Source organism: Aotus nancymaae, unplaced genomic scaffold (assembly GCF_030222135.1).
Source record: "Aotus nancymaae isolate 86718 unplaced genomic scaffold, 86718_ANA_hifiasm-v0.15.2.pri h1tg000010l, whole genome shotgun sequence".
NCBI classification, from domain to species: Eukaryota; Metazoa; Chordata; class Mammalia; order Primates; family Aotidae; genus Aotus; species Aotus nancymaae.
The window spans coordinates 53,516,703-53,537,605 of record NW_026988421.1 but is presented as its reverse complement, the minus strand read 5'-3'; the positions used below and the strand labels follow the sequence as shown (position 1 = coordinate 53,537,605).

At 37.8% G+C, this 20,903-nt stretch overlaps 1 protein-coding gene across 1 annotated transcript in view; it reads left to right on the top strand.

Annotated features, from left to right (window-relative positions):
• Positions 1-1,166: 1,166 nt before the first annotated feature.
• The window catches only part of TMEM26 (transmembrane protein 26), a 42,899-nt gene continuing 23,162 nt past the window's right edge, over positions 1,167-20,903 (top strand). The window contains exons 1-2 of the mRNA XM_012445790.3: positions 1,167-1,682; positions 18,152-18,230. Of these exons, the coding sequence (XP_012301213.2) occupies positions 1,492-1,682; positions 18,152-18,230 (270 nt within the window). The 5' untranslated portion in view covers positions 1,167-1,491. The remainder of the gene's footprint in view (positions 1,683-18,151; positions 18,231-20,903) is intronic.

Sequence of the window (20,903 nt, the reverse complement as noted above, 5' to 3'; positions counted from 1 at the left end):
AATAACTTCTAAGCTTCTTCTGAGAAGTTAGATATTTCTCAGCTAATGGAGACATTAATCATATAACTCGCAATTTTTCAACTTGATTTTAAGGGAAGTATGAGATGATTCTAACTTGACTAAACCTAACCAGGAAAGATATTCCCTTTGCACATTTCTTTCATTGTTACTATGTGGTAAAGGGAGCATTCTTTCTTGGTATGATAGTAATATGACTATTAATTCTATATCTTCCTTTATAACAAAGAGGGAGTTTGAGGCACAGAACTTCGGAAGGCACTAATTAATATCTACAGAGATTTCAATAACTTAGTTCATTTTATTTTAGCTATTTTTTAATTACCTTCCAACTATAGGGAACTCTACAGGCTTTCCATTTACAAATGATACAAAGTTTATTTTTTAAAATAAATTTCTTTGAGTAAAAATTTGAGTACATTTAAAGAGAAATGTTAACTAAACAGTAGTACAGGCGGTGGGACACCAAACAAGAACACAAAAATCATGAAGGTGTTTTGGAAACCCTGACTTCGTTTCTTGTGTTGGATGCTGGAAGGAGGCGAGTTTAATTCGTAGTCATCGATCTCAAGAGCGCAGATCCTTGCAATTGAGACTGGATGCATTTTACTGTCTAATCGTATTAGAAGATGACTTTATCATCCGTCTCCTCCTTCACTTCCCCTCTGCCATCTTATCTTGCTACCCCAGTATTTTTTCAGGAAAAAAAAAAATCCGGGATAGGATGCGGTGGGGGCTGGCACAATAAGGAATCTTCAAGGAGTGAAAGTGACCAGGGCTACCAACTGGTCCAGAGATGTGCGCTAAGCTCGCAGAAAGCCCAGTGGATCTGACTGCCTCTCATCCTGGGAAGTTTCAATTCTTCACACTGGGCAGTAACTGGGTTTCTAAAACTGCTTGGATTCTTTGGCTCCACTGCGTCCCGGCTTCGTGTCACTGTGACAGCGTGAAACGTGTGAGTGAATGAAAGTACTTCGGTGGAAAGTAAGGAGGAGCTGCCAGAGATGTGCTCCTCCTCCTCCTTTCTGGCTGTGCGGCACCTTGACCTTGAGTCCACCTCCCTCCTCTTTCCACCCCCTCGCGATGGGGAAGTTCTTGGGGACCTCCTGGAGGCCCGGGGGCGGGGTAGAGGACAGGGATGGAGACTGGCCCCGAGATTGGAAGGGGGATGGGCCGCGCTGGAGAATAACGCCCAGGAGCGAGGGCAGCGCAGCCCCAGACTCCCTGGAAAGCCCAACAGTCTGGAAAAGCTGGGTTGGATTCGCCCCTCGTTGAAGAGTTTTCAGGAAGTTTGGGGGAGGGGCGAGACGCGCTCACCAGTTCTACCGGCGTCGGGCGCTGAGGGTGAGAAGGGACACAGCAGCAGCAGGTCTCAGTGCTTGTCACCTTCCTGCCCACCGGTGGGCTCCGGGCGCGCCCGGCGGGGTCCTGGGGGCGTAGGCAAGGGGCCGCAGGCACAGTGCGCTGGCCAGCATGGAGGGACTGGTCTTCTTCAACGCCCTGGCCACCCGGCTGCTGTTCCTGCTGCACTCGCTGGTCGGGGTCTGGCGAGTGACCGAGGTGAAGAAGGAGCCGCGGTACTGGCTGCTCGCGCTGCTCAACCTCTTGCTCTTCCTGGAGACTGCGCTCACTCTCAAGTTCAAGCGCGGCAGAGGCTACAAATGGTGAGAGTGCCCCGGGAAAGCGAGGGCGCACGGGGCCCTAGGGTATTGTCTCTCACTGCACTCGCGGGCAGCCCTAGAGCCCATCTTCCCGAAACCCGCCGATTCTACTCGAATTTGGACCCGGTTTGTCCTCGCTGGGAGCTTGGAAGGCGCGAGATGCTTGCACGTCTCTTGGGCACGCCAGGGCTAACTTAGGGTCCCAGTGCAACACTGGGAAGGCTCGATCCGTGAGCCCAGGCAAGAGTCACGCAGTCTGAGGTTTGGAAACTCGCAAGATGAATAAAGAGAGGAAGCGTTGGTACGTTTTACTGAATGAGTCATGGGGCAAGGGTGTGTGAGTGTGCGCGGGTTACTCTACGTGCGTGCACGTGCGGGAATGTCCTACGCTGGGCATAGCGACCTTTGCAAGAGCTGAGCGCACGGGGTCACCCTCCTAAGACTAGAAGCCTCTCGTCTAGCTCTGTGGTTTCAGCCGCTTCCCTTCCCTGCAGCCGCAGGGGTCGCGCGCTCTCTGGCACAGCGCCAGCTTCAGGTGTCTGAGTTTGGTGGCTTTGGAGCTTGGTTAATGGCCTGCCTATCTTGCCAGGAACGCGTTGTAACGCTGGTGAAGGGACCAGCAGGTAGTGGTTCAGTCTTAACCTCTGTGTGCAAGAACTACACGTCATGTGTGGTGCTTATTTCCTCCCCGAAAGGTTTGAATGGCAATAAAATAATTGAGAAAAAGATTCTCTTACCATTGACGAAGAGCCTCCCCCAACCCCCAGAGGAACTTCTCTAAGCTAGACCTCTTTCTATATTAATTTTTAAAATGGATGTGTTTTCATATATATCAATACGTTTAAAATATCCCATGCTATGAGAAAGGATAAAATGGTATTAGGCAATTTACAAATTACGTACACAATGGCATTATAGTCATTGTATTCAGAAAAATAAAACAGCCCCCCTACAGTTTTACATATTAAACTACAAAAGGCTTTGTATTTCTTGACAGTTCATGGAAAAAAACATGTTGCCTCTGAAGATGATGTAAATTTTGCTTACATTTTCTACTGCTGAAAAATTTCTAGAATTACCAATGCTCAAATTATTCAAGAACAATCCTAATTTAATACAACCAAGCTGGAAATGTGACTACCCCTGCCTCCACCCTCCCCACCCCCATGAAGAGTTTATTAAGCATGAGACATTTGAGGTACTTTCCAGTGTGCCTTTTGGAAATCTCGAAGAAAAATGGTGTTAGCTTCTCAAATAATCCTTGGCGTTAAAGAAACAAAAGGGGAGAAAAGTGTTTGTTCACTCAGCAGGTCATATAACATTGATTTAACTTTGAGTAGCTTTAATAAACCTGAGTGGAAATATCTTTGGTCATAGTAAGATGAAGTCTGAGGCTGAAAACTGTTCCATGGAAAGTCCTGCCACCAACCACCAGAGATTCTGGGAGACATTCAACCTTGGAAGAGGGGCCTGCTCTCCCCCTCCAAGAGTAGACCAGAGGCCTTAACTCTAAGTCTAACACCCCCATTGTGTATAAATACTGTAGCCAATCGAACTTTACCTTCATGTCTACATCTTTGTTTACTGCTGATTCAGACTGACATCACTTAAAACCAGGAGAGGAAAAATGGTTGGGACAAAAAATGAGTGATGGTCAATGAGTCAGGTTCTACAGGGAACTGGGGATATACTAGTGTTTAGAGTATGCACCTCAAAATTAGACAGATAATGAGGTAAAATCTGGGTTTTCCTATTTGCTTTCAGACCTTGAGCAAGCTACTTAGTATCTCAGGCTCAATTTCTTACCTGTAAACACATACCTCATAGGCTATTAGAGAATTATATAAACTAGTATGTGTTGATTGGCGATGAATAAAAAAGCAACGGTCATTTCTAGATCCAAAGGTTTTTCTTTATTTCCTTCTTATCAAAAATATTCTTGTATCAACTAGACACATCTTATGTTTGCATAAATCAGACTAATTTACTTGAGTGACTAGCCAATAAACCATTGGTTCCATGCAAAAAAGTAGAAAAAAAAAATTCTCATCTTTATTTCAGAAGAACAGACCCATTTTATATATTGGGCATTATAACACTAATTCAAGGAAAATCTTGCTGGCCTAGCTATACCCATATTTGAAAATAAGCAAAGAAAAAAGTTGATTGATTTGACTTAGTATGAAATTTCAGCAATAAATGAGTCTTTGTAACTGGTCTAAATAGGAATATGATTAATAATGCTTTATTCTACTGATATTATCAAATAAAACTGAGTATACAAATATGTTCATTCATATGGTGGACAAAACCAACACACTATTCTGTCATAAATCTGAGAAAAAAATCAGAAGATGGACTGCTAAAAAATGTAGGAAATTATCCTTGAAATAATATGGTAACAATGAAAAAGGGTTTAATTTGGGGAAGATGCCATTTCTAGGTGAAGTTTTCTGAGTAAAGCAAGATATAATTTTTGTTTTTGAGTGTTAAGAAAATATTTCCAACAGAAAATCTAGGCTGATGGAATCAAAGAGAGATGAAGTAAACATTATGGCAATATCCATACCTCTATATAGAAAAATATTAATATGTATTAGTCTATATCTGTATAGATTTACATATTAAACTACAAAAGGCTTTGTATTTCTTGACAGTTCATGGAAGAAAACGTTGCCTCTAATTAATACTAATATTAATATGTATTAGTTTATACAGATATAAAGATAAGCCTTTGTTCCATTGGTCTTATAGTCTTATATTTTGGAATCTACCCTATAGAACCAATGGTACCCATATGTGAAGACATGAGCAAAAATATTAATATCTTTATCGTTCGTGGAAAGTAAAGCTTAAAACATCCTGATTATCCATCAAAGGAAATGTTAACAATTGTGAAATATTCATACCATAGGCTATTTTACTGATATTAAAAATAATGAGCTAGATCTTAACCATAACCTCGAGGAATGTTCATGATATGTTATCAGGACCCTAAAGTTATAGAGTTGTGTATATTATGGTTCATTTTTAAAAAATAGACTTGTAAAAGAATTGCCCTTTCTCTCAATTGAAAGCATTGTTTCTACATTGGACTACTTTGGGCTACTTGGAGTATTGTTCTTTTAATTTAAATTTACACTTGGACCCAAACGAGTCCAAGCCATAGAAATCATGGAACAATAAACAGAGTTATAGAGGGAAATGTGAACTAAATATTTTGAAACATAGCAAACATATGACACTTATCCAGAGAATGTTTCTTTAGCTATCCTTTGGAAAGGAAACATGGAACTGGAATTGCTGAGCTCAGGCGTCCAGGGACAAGCAGCGTTACATCAACACTACAAACTCGCCAGTTGGAGAGGTTTAATTTGTTGGAATCCTATAGAATAGAGAGGGTGAGCCAACAACACGTCCCTGTTAAGCTAAAAAAGTGTGTACTCATGGAGGTTGCTCTTTTTTCACCTAATATTTATCTGTTTCACCTGCATATTTAATTACATTTCTATAAGATGAAAATGAATATCCCTTGGCTTAAGCTTTTCTTGATTGTATTTTCTATCGTCTGGGCAACAATCCAATGGATCTGTGAATTACCATTTAGGTAAAGTCAAATAAAAGGCAGCGTTTCAGCTGCTTTCCAGCCAATAAAATATTCCTTAGGGATAGAAAAAATTACTAAGATTGTGACAAGTTTGAAGCCTGTTAAAGCATGCATTATTTGAGAATAAGTAGAAAGCTAAGTTGAACTTACTGGCCAAAGTATACAATTTTAAGCACTGAGTTTTCTTCACCAGAAAAATCCAAGGAAAATATACTTTGTGAGTTAGTAAATAATAACTCACCTATTTGGTCACCTTGCTTTATTATCTCTCATTTCCTTTTACTTTATTAAGCTCAATCAGACAAGTATTTTTGAATTGCTTGATAAACAAGCATGGTAGTATGCTGAATACTGCGAGACCAGACAAAAGAAACAGAAAACAAATACGCTTGACATTTTAAAAGATAGCATTTTGATGAAGTGCTCAAATGTCTTGGAATCAGAATCATTATGAATATTTAGCATTTCCTATGTTCCAGAATCTTCCAAGGGTTCCACAAAGATGATTGCATTTGATCCTGACGATAGCTGTAGTTTATTTCCTGTTTCTCTGTTTGCTTCCATTTTTAGATGAGGAAACTGAGTCACAGAGCTATTAAGTCATCTCTTTCAGGACCAGTTAGTGGTCAGTTAAGAGAGAAGAGTGAAGACTCCAGGCTCTCAATCTTACACACCACACTCTAACAGTCAGAGGAGAAAGGAAGTGCTCCGGAATATGGGGTCGGGAACAGGGAACTTTGCAGCATTTGAGCTGTTGCCAGAACAATGGGTGAAAGCTGCATCTGGAGAGAGGTGTGCAAAGGCCACCTAGGGAGGGAAACTCCTGGGTGGGCAGGTAAATTAGGCAACCTTGAGCAGGTTTCTCTGGAGAAGGCACAGAATCTTTTCACTCTTCTTTCAACAGTAGTGTAAGGGATGTCTACTATATTGTGTCAGGCATTATTCAAGTACTGAGAATATGGAAGTGAATAAACAGGCAAAATTTTGCCCTCGAAAACCTCACATTTTAGTCAAGGGGCTCAGAAAATAAAGACATAAGTAATTAATAAACAGATGAATGAATAGGTAACAAGAAACAAGCGAACAAGTGAGTGATCAGAACTCTGAAGGCCCCAGTGATTTGGGTGACAGACTGAGGGGGTGTGCAGGAAGAAGGGGCCACTGGATGGTCAGAGAGGCCTGGCTGGGATGTGACATTTGAGCTGAGGCCTTATAGAAGAGAGAGAGCCAGCCAGGCATGGAGGATAAGAAAAAGGGACAATCTGCATGAGCCTTGAAACATTTCTGACATACCCTCAAATGACTGATAAATGCTGTTTTTCTACTCTTCCCTCTCTTATTATTACAGTGTCCCTCGACTCCATGTTAAAAACTCTTCCGAATTTTCTTAACTTTATGATATCTCATTTTAAACACTGTGTATTACAAATTGTCTGGATGGCCCACAGCTGAAAACAGAAAAGACAAGTTAGAAAACAGGATTCTATCCTAAATTGATCATAAATTCAAGCCAATCTTGTAAAAAATTCAATGAAATCTGTTTAGATCATTCAATTGCATTTGAAAAGTTCAGCAGTGAAATTGAAAACGTAGGCCTGACAGATGCATACTGTAGGAAATTTGATCTTGATTTATAAGTTTTGAGCAATGCGAGAGAACTTTGTGTGATGTAATTCTGTAGTATGTGATAATATGTACTTATTCCATCAAAAATGTTTATGAAAATACCAGAGAGAAGGTTTGGAAATAAGAACACTCTTCCTCCCCCACTCCCCACCCCAATCTTTTTGGACCCCAGAGAGGATGAGATATAGGGATTTGGAAGGAGACCCAGTGACTTCCATATGGCCAACTTGGGCACTGGAAATTCTCCCAGAAGATAAACCACTTCTCTCCCTCTTGACACTTGGTGTCCAAATTTCCTAAAACCTCTCTTTAGCTTTTTAGCGTATGTGAGGTTTTATACTCCAGGCATACCTCATTTTATTGTGCTTTGCAGATAGTGCAATTTTTAAGGTTTGTTGTAAATCTTGACACAGTTTTTCCAATGTGTTTGTTCATTCTGTGTCTCTGTGTCAGCATTTTTTTATTTTTAGCAATAAAACATTTTTAAATTAAGGTATGTACTTTTTGTTTGTTTTGAGATGGAATCTCTCTCTGTCGCCAGGCAGGAGTGCAATGGCACGATCTTGGCTCACTGCAACCTCTTGCCTCCTGGGTTCAAGTGATTTCCCTGACTCAGCCTCCTGAGTAGCTGGGACTACAAGAGCGCGTTACCATGCCCAGCTAATTTGTTGTATTTTAGTAGAGACGGGGTTTCACCATGTTGGCCAGGATGGTCTCAATCTCCTGACCTCGTGATCCGCCCGCCTCAGCCTCCCAAAGTGCTGGATTACAAGCGTGAGCCACCGTGCCTGGCTGGTATGCACATTTTGTTAAGGTATAAGACTGTTGCACACTTAATAGACTGCAGTATAGTGTAAACATAACTTTTATATGGACTGGGAAATCAAAAATTTTGTGTGATCTGCTTTATTGAGATGTCTGAAACCAAGGTATGCTTGTACTTATCTTCCTGTATCTTTGTGGGAACGTGTGTTTCAGATCCTGAGTCTTGAACTCACTGCAAAAGGGTGACTTAAATGTGCATCATTTTAGGAAGCACACACTGAATTTTATTAGCAAATGACTTTGTTTTAAGTAATCCAAGTCATGGTTTAGGAAGAAGAGTCTTCTCCATAAATTAGTACTGTGCTTTACTCCCAAGAAGAAGGCACACTTCCTTCTTTTACTTCACAGAGGACTTCGGACCAGTGTAATAATTATGTCTGCATGTAGAATGGGATCTCCAAGAAATTGAATCATTGAATAATGGCCATGCTTTCTTTATGAGTATGTTCAATTGAGACATTTAGAACTAAAAATTAAAGATACTGATATATATATTTTTCACTTCTTGTACTTGACTGGAAGAAAAACAAAGTACAAATTAGCATGGGCAGCTCTTATAAGTCAGTATAACTGTAGCCCTATTTTTGAATTTCATGCATTTCTTCTCATGGCAGTGACGTTATGCATACAGCATCAGGACAAATCTGAATAGCTTAATGTTTTTTCCAACAGTGGAAAATTCACATTTATATCAAGGTTTATTCTCCCCATGTGTATGTTCCCCACTACTCTGGAAGTTCCTATAAAGTCTTGGTACTAGGACAATCAGGTCTTCGGTATATAAAATGTTTTGTTAAAAAAAAAGTTTCTTCTCTTTTAAAAAAAATTTAATGTAGGCACTTTATGAAATGTACTTTTTTGGAAAGTCATGTTGAAATCATAAGAATATAAGGATTGCCAGGGTGAGCACCAATTTTGTTACTTTTCTCTGAATATAAACCTATTACCCATAGTTATTTAAGAAGATGGGTTATATTTTATCTTTTGTTTGTCTGAACCTCAAAGACATAGATAATATACAACTGACTTAATGTTATGCACTTATTAGAATAAAAATCAGTCATCCTTAAGCACATGAAGATCAGCACTGCTGTAGCCCTGGGTGAGGAGGTGGGGTTGCTCCTGTAGTGTTCCTTTGCTTTCTTATTTCCCAGATTGAGCTTCCTGTCTCATACATATTTTAATCTACCTGAAATAGCCTCCCATAAATTGGCTAGTGTCATTCTCAGGCAAGCTCTTAATACTAGTGATGACGATTATGATGAAGGTATGATGATGATGATGATAATGGAGGTGGTACCACTTATCAATTATTGAGTGCTGACAATGCTACAGCCTGCTTTCTTTCCCTTATCTCATATAATCCTTACAATGACCCTATAAATTAGTTGCCCATTTTAATTACCATTTTAGGGTGACGACATTAATGCACAGCAACACTAAATCATTAATCCAAGGTCACAACTGATAATAGATCATAAATACAATTCCTAGCATCTGGTGAGCACTCACATTTATTGAGCCAGGCATTGGCATTGCACGCATCAGCTCATTCAATCCTGACAACAGCCCTGGTGGTGCCTTCATGCTTCTGCTTGCAGATGGGGAAGCTACAGCTTAGAGGTCTGGAGAAGGAGTCTTCTTCCCAGGATTAAGAGGTTAGTAATCCTGTGTTGAGTCCTCCCCTTACTCCATCAGCCTATTTGTTATTTTTTGTATTCAGTGACTACATTACTACATAATTTTTAGGGTCAAGGATTTTCTTTAGTAGAGAAAGGATCAAAGTTTTGGTGGTGGTGTTTTTTTTTTTCTTTCTTTCTTTCTTTCTTTCTTTCTTTCTTTCTTTCTTTCTTTCTTTCTTTCTTTCTTTAAATTGTGTAGGTAAATCTCAAGTGACCAGCTCAAGGAGGACTGGCATGATTTTGCTTAGAACATAATGTAGGAAAGTCCACACTACATACAAGAGTATCTGGCTCAAATACAATCTTGCATAAGCAAACATTCTTGTAAAACCAAAACAGGATGTAAAAGGAAGAAAAGGGGTAAAAATTCTAGACTATTTTAACTTTCATCATAAAGAACCAATCTCCTTTACAGAACAGAAATAAGTACTATTGTCTTTATTTAGAATGAAATAAACTAAAGTCTTACATAAATAATAATTATAATGCCTTTTAGTTTCTCAGCGAGTACTGAAGTTCTTTTAGTCAGCAGTAATATAAGTTCATTTGTTCATTAAATAAGCATTTATTGTACTAGATGCTGTGGTGGTGGTTTTATACAAAATAGGAAATATATATAGTCGTATGAGAACAGTATAAAATAACATTTAGAGAACCAAGTAATTTTACACAAATTAAGCCCAAGAGTGTGGAAAGCCTGCAAAATCAAGATACAATCAGTAAGATAGGCTTGTTGACAAGGAACATTTCAGAGGTAAATGATTTCTGAGGTACTGGTGGTTATGAGTGCAGAAAAGAGAGATGTGCTTTTCAGGTTGAAAGAATATCATGATGGCGATAGTTAGGATTTCAATTGGAACAATTCATTTAGGAGGATGCCATGATTTTGTCTTCTTCTGAAATATTCTATGAGAAAGATAGTATGTAGATCCTCAAATGGATTAATACTTTGTTACTATAACTAGTTTAGTAATAGCGAAACATATTGCTGAAGTGTGACTGTGAACAACCTCAATTGTAATAAAGCTTGTGCTTGCTTGGAAAATTTTAGATTGAATGAGGTATATGAGGTACAATTTTGCTATCAATTTATATCATAATTTGAGAATATGACTTTATTTTTTTAAAATTGCAACAACAAACAATGACAGTTACAATTAAGAGTCACATTCAGTAGTATCTCCTCTTTACAAAACCTAAATGTAGACAATCTTCAAGGACTTTGGAAATACAAAGAATGATTTCATTGCAATGATTTCATCTCAACCTGTTTGAAGCTCCTCCTTGTCTCTTCTGTCATTATTTGTGTGGTCGTCCTTAAGATCACTGAATAAACAAACCTATCAACTGATCGTGGCACCTTTCAAAACATTCTCATTTATATTCAATTTTCCATGTTGAGGAGGGAATTGTCATTAGCTCTTGGCCATTTAGTTGTGACTCTCTTGCCAGGGGACAAGCACACGCAAAGGGCTTTGGGAAGGGAGGTGGTGGTGAGGGACATGCTAGTTAAGAAGCTTAATGGGTGGTGGCGGGGGTCACACTGGTGACTTCCCAGGTGTTCAGAGCCTTTGTGTTCTGCAAAAGCATTGGGTTCACTTTGAGGAGTTGCAGAAAGATAGAGGAAATACTGAGGCTGTTATATTGGTCATCATATTCCTCTTTCACACTAACAGAAAGCCCTTGCTGGGTAGCCTAGAATTGTACATGTTAAGGCCCATTAGAGAAGTGATTCTATATGTAAGGAGGACAGACAACCCTTGCACTGTTAGATAGGTTTAGGGAATTACAAAAGAATATCATAACCTAGTTTTTTGATTTCCATGAAAATAAACCCACTATTATAAAGTGCTCCAGAAATTTTACTGATGCCATGACATGCAAAATCTTATTTAACATGAAATTTTGAAACTCAGCTCTAGTATTCCTACAAATTCACTCTGTTTTTTTTAGAGGAGAAAATACTGAGAAATGAAATACAAATAAAAGCTGGAATCAGTTGAAGTACATTTCGAATACTATTTTTGCTTCACTTAAATATTATCCATTTTCAGATATATGCATATAATCAGAAGACAGAGAAAAACTAAACAGGGTAGTGATATGGTTAATTTTTCTTCTATGGGCTTATTTATATTGTTTGTTTATAAAAATGAATGAATGTTATTTTTTTCAATAAGAAAACATCGATAATTGTCATCTTTAGAAAGGAAAATGGAATCCTAATTCTAGACTAATGGGTGAGTCGAAGTAAATAAAATCCATTGCAGGGCTAAATTGCTAAATGTCATGACAGGTCATTTTGTAAAAAACATTATAATTTGTTGAAATGACAACTTTGTATGGTAAATAATATTTTACTTTTAGATGAAATGAACTGACAAAAGCAATGAGTGAAGCTTTCAAAGAGCTCGGAGCAGTGTCTAACATTTAGCAAAACACACACATATATATATTTCATAAACAAATAAAACAAAACAAATAAATTTTTAGATAAACAAATAAATATATAAAGAAAAAATCATTTGAGATGGTGCTCCTGCTTGTGTGTACTTAGGAGATAATTGGTAGGTAGGCTAAGAGCTATGGAATTAAAACAAAAAAACATAACTTCATGAAAAAGAAAGAATATTTTTAGGAGGATTTTATTTAGAAAAAATAACTGAGCAAAGTAATTTGGCATTAAAGAATTCTTGTTGGACAGCTTTGTTATTCTGACAGGTAATTGAGATTGTAATAAACCTGAGTTTCCAAGGGAGATAGCTCACTGGTAATAGGGCATCGTCCATCTGTAAAACTTTTTCACTTGGACATATCTTAGTCATTGAATCATATACTTATCCGCTTTTTATCAGTCCAACATGTTGTATGTCTATAAACAATTATCCAGAAACCTGATATAAATGATTTGTGAGTTGACCAGAACTTTCCATGGTATTAGTCTTCACACAAGGTACTCCACATCTCCTTACTCCTAATGCCATCAAGACAAAGACTAAAATAAAGCCTGGTTTATTAATTTTTTAAAGTTCACACTCTTCTTTGATCTAAAAATGAATTGCACTGACAACACATGATCAAGAATACTGCAAAACCTCAAAATAATAAGGAGTGGCTATGATGTCATGCTAAAATATTAAATCTTTCATAGGAGCAGAACATATGAAATTAGTTTTCTTCTGTAAAACTTCTAATAAAAATCAATTTATGATGATATTTCATGAAGAATTTTTTAGTCAAACCAGAAACAGAGTGTCAAGAAAGCAGGAACTGTAAATCAACCAGAGGCTTATCGAATCGCTAAACATTTGTGGCGAGCTCATCACATGCCAGATACTCCGCAAGGAGCTGAGAGGATACAGGATACAGTCAGCCCTCCATATATGCGGGCTCTACATTTGCAGACTCAACCAACTGCAGATCAACAGTATTTGGGAAAAAAACACAATAAAATACAACAATGTGACAATAAAACATAATATAAATAAAAAACAATACAGTATGACAATTATCTACATAACATTTACAACTATAGCAGGTGTTATAAGTAACATAGAGATGATTTAAAGTATAGGGAGGATGTACATAGGTTATACGCAAATACGACATTATTTTATATAGAGAAGTTGGGCATTCATAGTGCTTGCTTCCTACAGGGTTTCTAGAACCAGTCCCCCTGGATACTAAGGGATGACTGCAATTATGAGCAGACAGACACAGTTTTGGTGCTTGCATTATTTAGAATTGCTTGGAGTCAACACTTAAATGATATCAAATACACACACATATACATATGCACATATGTAATTATAAATTTTGAAAATCTATGGCATAAAGGTGACCAGGGAGAGCTAATTTGGGCTTGAGGAACAAGGAAAGTTTTGTGAAGTTCCATATAACTGATATGAACTATGAGGAAATAATCAGGTTAAAAGTAGGAGAGGGGGTATTTCTAAAGAGAGAAATACATATTGAGGGCTTCAGTTAAGATAGCAGTTTTTTTTTTTTTCCTGAGGACTGGAAGAAGAACACTGATATATGAACACAGTTGGAGGAATGGCAAGCAATAGAGCACAAGAGCGGGGCAGGGCCCTGAGTGGGCAGCATCTTGTAGGTCACGATGGGCAAATACTCCACGCAAACCATGACAATGTGATACTAATTGCCTCGACATTGATTGTGAAGTCAGGCACAATAATGTTTGTATTCAACAGTACAAAGAAAGGATCTTTGATTTCAAGAGTTTTACCTAGGTTTAGCTTTAGTTGTTGTTGTTTTTGTTTTTTGTTTTTTCTCTGAGACACAGTCTTGCTCAGTTGCCCAGGCTGGAGTGCAGTGACGTGATCTTAGCTCACTGCAACCTCTGCCTCCCAGGTTCAAGCAGTTCTCCTGCCTCAACCTCCTGAGTTCCTGGAATTACAGGCGTGCACCCCTACACCCAGCTAATTTTTGTATTTTTAGTAGAGACAGGGGTTCACCATATTGGCCAGGCTGGTCTCGAACTCCTGACTTCAAATGATCTGTCCACCTTGGCCTCCCAAAGTGCTGGGATTACAGGCATGAGCCATTATGTGTGGCCTTATACAGGCTTAGTTTTGAGAATCATGGTTTAAAAATAGAAGTGATTATAAATTATATGAAGAAACAGTCTTCTAAACTGGTGTCCTCTAAGAGTCCTTTGTAAGCATAGATACCAAATATGTAGCCGTGAGTACATTTTCAAAGCTGAGTCTAGGGCAAACAGCAAGTACATTTACTGAGCACCTAAGGTGTCAGTCTCATGGCATACATTGTCTTATTTAATCCTCATAACCACACTATGAGGTGGGTATTATTTTCCCCATTTTACAGACGAGGACATTAAGTTTCAGAGGAGGTTGTGAATTTCTAAAGATGAGTGCGTGGAAGAGGCAGGATTCAAATTTGGATCTTCTAAGTTTCTGAAATTTATACTGGCTCATACTAACATGTAATAATTCAAGGGTCACAGCTGAAAGAGCTTACTTGATACCAGACCTCTTGAAATGAAAGATTCTTGTAGATATCAGTAGTCTCTACTCACTTTATTTGCTCAGTCCTTCCTTCCTTCCTTCATAAATTTAGGCATTCAAGTATTTTAGCATTTGCTTAATAAGCATTAACTGAAGACTTAGTAAGACACTGTGATTCCACTGGAAAGAAAAGAAAATGAACCAGTGGGAAGAGGAAAGAGATAAAAAGATACATATAAGACCCAGGATCTTTCTTCTAGGAACTTATATTAGGAAAGCGAAGTCTTATGTACACATAACTATAAAACAATACAGCATATGTTGGGTCACGAGAGAAATACAGATTAAGATTAATTCCTGCTGTGTCTGTAAAACACAAGCTGAATATTGGTGGATAGATGTGTAAGAGAAGGACATTCCAAAATAAGCTTTCATAATTTTGGGAGATATTTGCTGTAAAACCATTGCAGAACCTCTCTCCTCAGATTAACGAAACTAAAAGAGCAGAGAGCCCTTTGTTCTTACCAGAGACACATGGTTAGTTAAACAAGGTTGAGAATTGAGTTGAATATAATTAATTCTTGGACCCTTGATATGATTCCTTTTTCTTACCCCCTTTCTTCATTAGGTCAAATAATCTAATGAAAAGGATTGAAGTGAGAGGAATTTTCCAAAACATTTTGTTTGTTTTATTTAAAATACACAGTAGATTGTAACTCCTGAGTGGCTCAGCTTGATAGGATGTGGTTAGGGAATAGGAAGGGAAAGCGAGATAAGACCAGATAAGGAAGACTTAGGATATCAGATTCTGGAGTTTAGATTTCTACTGTAGGCAACACAAAACATCTTGAATCTTGAAGTTTGTTTATATAATCAGTTTCCCATTTAGAGGAAATATGTTGAAATAGGATAGTGCTTTTTTCCAATTATAGAAATAAATCTTACACATAGAAGATGTTAAGGGTATTGTTTGTTATTTTTTAACCTCTTTCAAGAGCTATTACATGTTCAGGCTATGGTTTTCCCTAGATTATTGTTACACTATTGTTGTGGGGGGCGGGTGGTTAATCTCAAAATAAATCCCAAGAGACTCAACAAAATTGCAATCCAGCCAACATTTGATGTGTCCAAACAAAAATTTTCATATTTCAACTGTCCCTCTGACCAGAATTTACTTTCTTTCCCAATTTCACAAGGGAAATATTATCTCCTGATGTTTCCTTTGATATGTGGAGTCAAAAAGTTAATTGTTCTTTTTTTTAAAGAGCATGCTGAGCATGGGCTTTTGATATCTCTCTACAGCCTTACCATCCTCCAGATTTTAATAATATCATGACCCATAACCTTTTGTTTCAAAATTGTTTTTTGCAGGAAACCAAAGATGGGGGACTATCTATATTAAATATTGATTTTTTTAAAAAAAGATCTCTCTTTCTCTTGCCCTTTTTCTCTCTCTACAAATTGAAAAAAAAAATGATATTAGTGAAAGGGTTAATAGCCTTTAAAAAAAATTCATTCTAAATTTTCTCTTTTCATTTCACCTTTCTCTCCTGAATTATAATAACATAGTTTGGGTAACATTTCATCTCAAATAATTCTATTTGTTGAGCAATTAACATGTCTATTTTCTAGGTCATTTCAAACTATTGCTGTGTATTAAAAGCATTTAAATAAAATTATATTGACACAATTTTGACTTTGAGATGTTCTGTAATGCAAGAGTCCTCTAAAATAAAGTTCGATTTGTTTTTTTGTTTGTTTGTTTATTTGTTTTTTCTTGAGACTGAGTCTCGCTCTGTTGCCCAGGCTGGAGTGCAGTAGCTGATCTCAGCTCACTGCAACCTCTGCTTCCTGGGTTCAAGCAATTCTCCTGCTTCAGCCACCCGAATAGGTGGGATTACAGCCCATACCACCATGCCTTGTTAATTTTTTGTATTTTTAGTAGAGATAGGGTTTCACTATGTTGCTCAGGCTGGTCTTGAACTTCTGACCTCAAGTGATCCACCCACCTCAACCTTCCAAAGTGCTGGGATTACAGGTCTGAGCCACTGTGACCAGCCCAATTTGAAGAAATAAATTTGGAAAGTATATTATTTTTCTTATTTCAAAATTTTAAACACACATTTATGTTGTACCTTGTCCCATAATAATACTAGGATTAACTACCTATCATTGAATGCCAACCACTGCCAGGCACTGCTTTACAGGAAGTAAAATAAAAAAACCTGGGAGATAAATGTGTCTTCTGAATTGTGTCCTTTTCCAGATTTCTAGATTGAAGTCCCAACCCCAAATGTGACAATATTTGGAGATTAATTTGGTCATTAAGGTTAAATGAGGTTATAAAGGTAGGGTCCTAATCCAATAAAACTGGAGGCTTTATAAGAAGAGGAAGAGACAGATATCTAAGAACACATGGAGAAGATACTGTCGGGAGCCCTCACCAGAATCCCACTCTTTTGGTACCTTAATCTCAGGCTTCCAGCCTCCAGAGCTGTGAGAAAATTAATGTCTGTAGTTTAATGCTGGGTCTGTTCCACAGACCCTGGCCGAGCAATGTATGAAAAGGGTACTCAGGCACAGGTATGCAGTGTAAGAGCAGTGAGGGGATCTACCGGGCTCTGGTGGCCAGAGAGGCAGCAGCCTGGAAGAGCTGGAGCTTCTTGCTTTTATTCAGTACAGACTAATGCTGAAAGCCTGGAGCAAACACAGTCTGCGGGTAATTAACATTAACGTTCCCCCTGTCAGTGGGAAGTCAGGTGTGAGGATGATCAAAGGCCAGTTCCTGGACACCATAAGTAAATAAGCCTGTTTAAGATAAATTCCCCCACACTCCCTTGTACCTACTCCTCAGGGTAAGACAACAGCTGCCTTCAGCTATTCCCAGAAGCTTTGCACAGCCTTCTGACCTTTCAGAAACCCTGCTCCTTTCCCTATAGCTTCTCCCACCACTCTGACCCATCTCCTACAGTTTAAGCCACATAGTCTATGGTATTTTGTATGGCAGCCTGAGTTGGCTGGTACAGTGACAGTCCCCATTTTGTGGATTAGGAAACAAACTGAGAGGTCAATGGCAAAACTGGTATTTGAACCTGAGTGTGTTGGATCACAAAAGTCCACTCTTCAGATTCCTCTCTGAATTTTGAATCAGAAAATCGTGAATACAGATAACCTAAAAAAAAAATACCGAAGGCTTACACTGTTGATTGTTTGTGTTTTTATTTTATAGGATAGCAAACCACACACAAAGCCAATGGATTACTCTCATTCCTAGTCCTTATCATATGATTTTTGTGTTATTGTTTGAGCTCTCAGAGTTCCGGGTTAATGTTGAAAAATGTAGCCAAATCTTGAAATTGTAATGTTTAATGAATCCAAGATTTACTACTGCTGTATTTGCTTTTTGTAAAACATATTAAATACAAAATATCCAGTGTTGTGCCTGAAACTAATTGGCAGTGTCCCATTAAACCATATCGAAATTAGTGTCTATTAATTAGATTAGAAATTCAGTGAGAATGACAGCTGCTAGTGCCTTTTACAGTTACTTTGTTTCCTTATAATCCATATGGCAGAAATCATATAATGCTTTTTTCTTCATTGAAATAAATACTTGAGATAAAAACGATTTGACCCAGTGTAGTCAGAGTATGTGCATTTTTCTTACTTCCTCTTAAATTTTTGTTTTTGAAAAGTTAGCTTAAAATAGCTAAATTATTTTTTTCTTCTTTTTTTTCACAGGTTTTCACCAGCCATATTTTTATATCTGATTAGCATTGTTCCATCATTATGGCTTCTTGAACTGCACCATGAGACCCAGGTACTTCTTTTTGGAAAGTAGGAATTGAAATATTCAGCAATAAGCTACTTTCACAGTATGATCCAGTTTATTTCAGGAGTGCACTTTTCTAAGTAACTGGAGTTATCCAGAATTGAATAAATAAGAGTCTATCAGCAAAAGAAAGCGAATCCATGTTTTTCCAAAAAAAGCCCCAATAAAAATACTACATTTATGTAAGATTTAGGATTATGGCTGGGCACGGTGGCTGATGCCTATAATCCCAGCACTTTGGGAGACCGAGGCAGGCAGATCACATGAGGTAGGTGTTCCAGACCAGTCTGGCCAACATGGTGAAATCCCATCTCTACCAAAAATACAAAAATTAGCTGGACATGGTACTGGGCACCTGTAATCCCAGCTACTTGGAAGGCTGAGAAAGGAGAATTGCTTGAACCCAGGAAGCAGAGGTTACAGTCAGCTGAGATCGTGCCACTACACTCCAGCCTAAGCAACAGAGCAAGACTCCATCTCGGAAAAAAAAAAAAAGATTTAGGATTATATAATTAACATTTTGTGTTAGAGATCTTTTTACTAAGGCTTCCCCTGGCCCCCACCCTACAGGAGTTTACATGGGGGTATGGAAATTTGATTTTAACCCTTCCAGCTTCAGTGAGGTTTTATGTTGTGCTAAGAATGGGTGCGCCTCAATCTGGCATCCTGTAAAGTGACACTTTTAGGAATTTCAAAAACAAAAACAAAACGCTTATCTGTACTCAACTATATAAATACAGTCAAACTTGTAGGAGCTATTTAAAATAGTATGTTTTAAAATGCAGACTCCGCAGATTACAGGAGATTAATTTTTGGGAGTTCCATGGGCTGCCTTAGTGAAATAGAAATTCTATTCTAGAGCCCTGATACTAAGATTAAAGGAGAGGAGTCGTGGGACCCACCAAGTGGAAGGTGGGCTTATATGTATTAGAAGATCACACTGACCTAGAAATAAAACAGTAGCTTCCAATAAGTATCCGTAATTTATTACAGAGATTTTTAATACAGCTATTTTCTACACAGACAACTCTAGGAAGCAGTATCTAGGTTGGGTGCAGTCATTTACTGCTGTCGATGTTCCTGTACAACTCTGGAGAGGCCAAGTTAGTAATGTCCATCAGATTCCAGCTTTGACTTCGTAGTTCAGGTTACAGGACTGCGTTACAGAGAAATGTAGTTATGACATAATCATCTTTTGGTACCTTCACTGACAAAATACTTTAGAAAAGATCTGCGAGAATTTGGACTTATGTAGATTTCTTTGCTATAGTTGGTCATTTTATAGCAAGGTTAAGCCTCCAATATGTAACCCTATCTGCCACCAATGTATAACCTGCTCGGCAAAAACCTTGCTCCAAATTATAGGCACACAAAGGGTAATTTAGTTCTTTGGACTATTTTTGAAGCATTCCACAAGCAAATACCAAGAATATAGGCATGAAGAAAACATTTTTCCCCTTAAATCTCCTGCTAAAAACCACTAAAGTCATAGGCTATCTCTATGTCTGTAGCAAAAGTGTTTTTGTAACTGTATATGGTTGGCTCAAGTTATCATGGCTTTTTAAAACTGTACTGTAAGGAATTAGGAGACTGTTTCAATCTCTTTACTACTTAACTACTTTCAAGGGTTTGAAAATAAGCTCTAGTGATTTAAATCAATTCTTTCTTTCACATCCAATTCTATGACATGGCTATCATACACAATAACCATTCATTTCCCCCAAATGCTTTTATAATATAAATTTGTTACACAATTAATTGATATACAGGTCAAATCCCATTACAACAAATAACATGCAACCAAAAGCTCCCTTTTTAATAAAAAAAGATTTTTGAGCTCCGGGCAGTAGCTCTCTAATTTTCATACTACAAAGGAAATTGAACCTTTAATAGTAATGGATTTGACTCATTTTGACACTGAGAATTAAAATGAATGCCCAGAGATTGAATTGGGCAGACTGAGCAGAAAAATGAAATGAAATGAAAGTAGAAAAATAGTAAGAGAGACAAAAAAAGAGTATTGGAATTGCAGTTAAAGAAAGAAGAAATGGCAGAATAAAGAGAGTTATAGCAATTCTTCTAGTCTACTCATTTAGAACATTTTGGGATTGATAATAATCACATTTCTTCAGATAGTCTGCTGTACTTTCACAAACGTTTTCACATATGTGCACCCAACAACTCCATAAGTTAGACATTATGCATACATTTCTATTTTAAAGAAGAGGATTCTGAGACTCAGAAAGGTTAAGTAATTTCCCTAAGTTGTTACAGTGAATAAACAGTAATGCTGGGGCTTAGAACCTAGTGGATATCTAGTCCATTAAACCATATTGCCCTTCTCAACTATGTATTCTGTGTTTTAGAGGAGTTTGCATCAGAATTATCTGAGTTGTTCATTTTAAAAAAGAGTATTTAATTTTCTTTCACACATTCCATTTACTCTATATCCTAAATGTTCTAATCTATGATTTGGCATTAGGAAAACATCCTGACCTATTTCATGAGATATTCTTCTAGATGACTAATTTCTTAGCTTCATTCATGAATCTGGTTGGGACTATATGTATGGGAACAAAACGTTTATGACAATGATTGTGACCTTAACTTTTAGGTCTATTTATGAAGTAGCACAATTAAAGTAGTGGAAACATTCTGGTC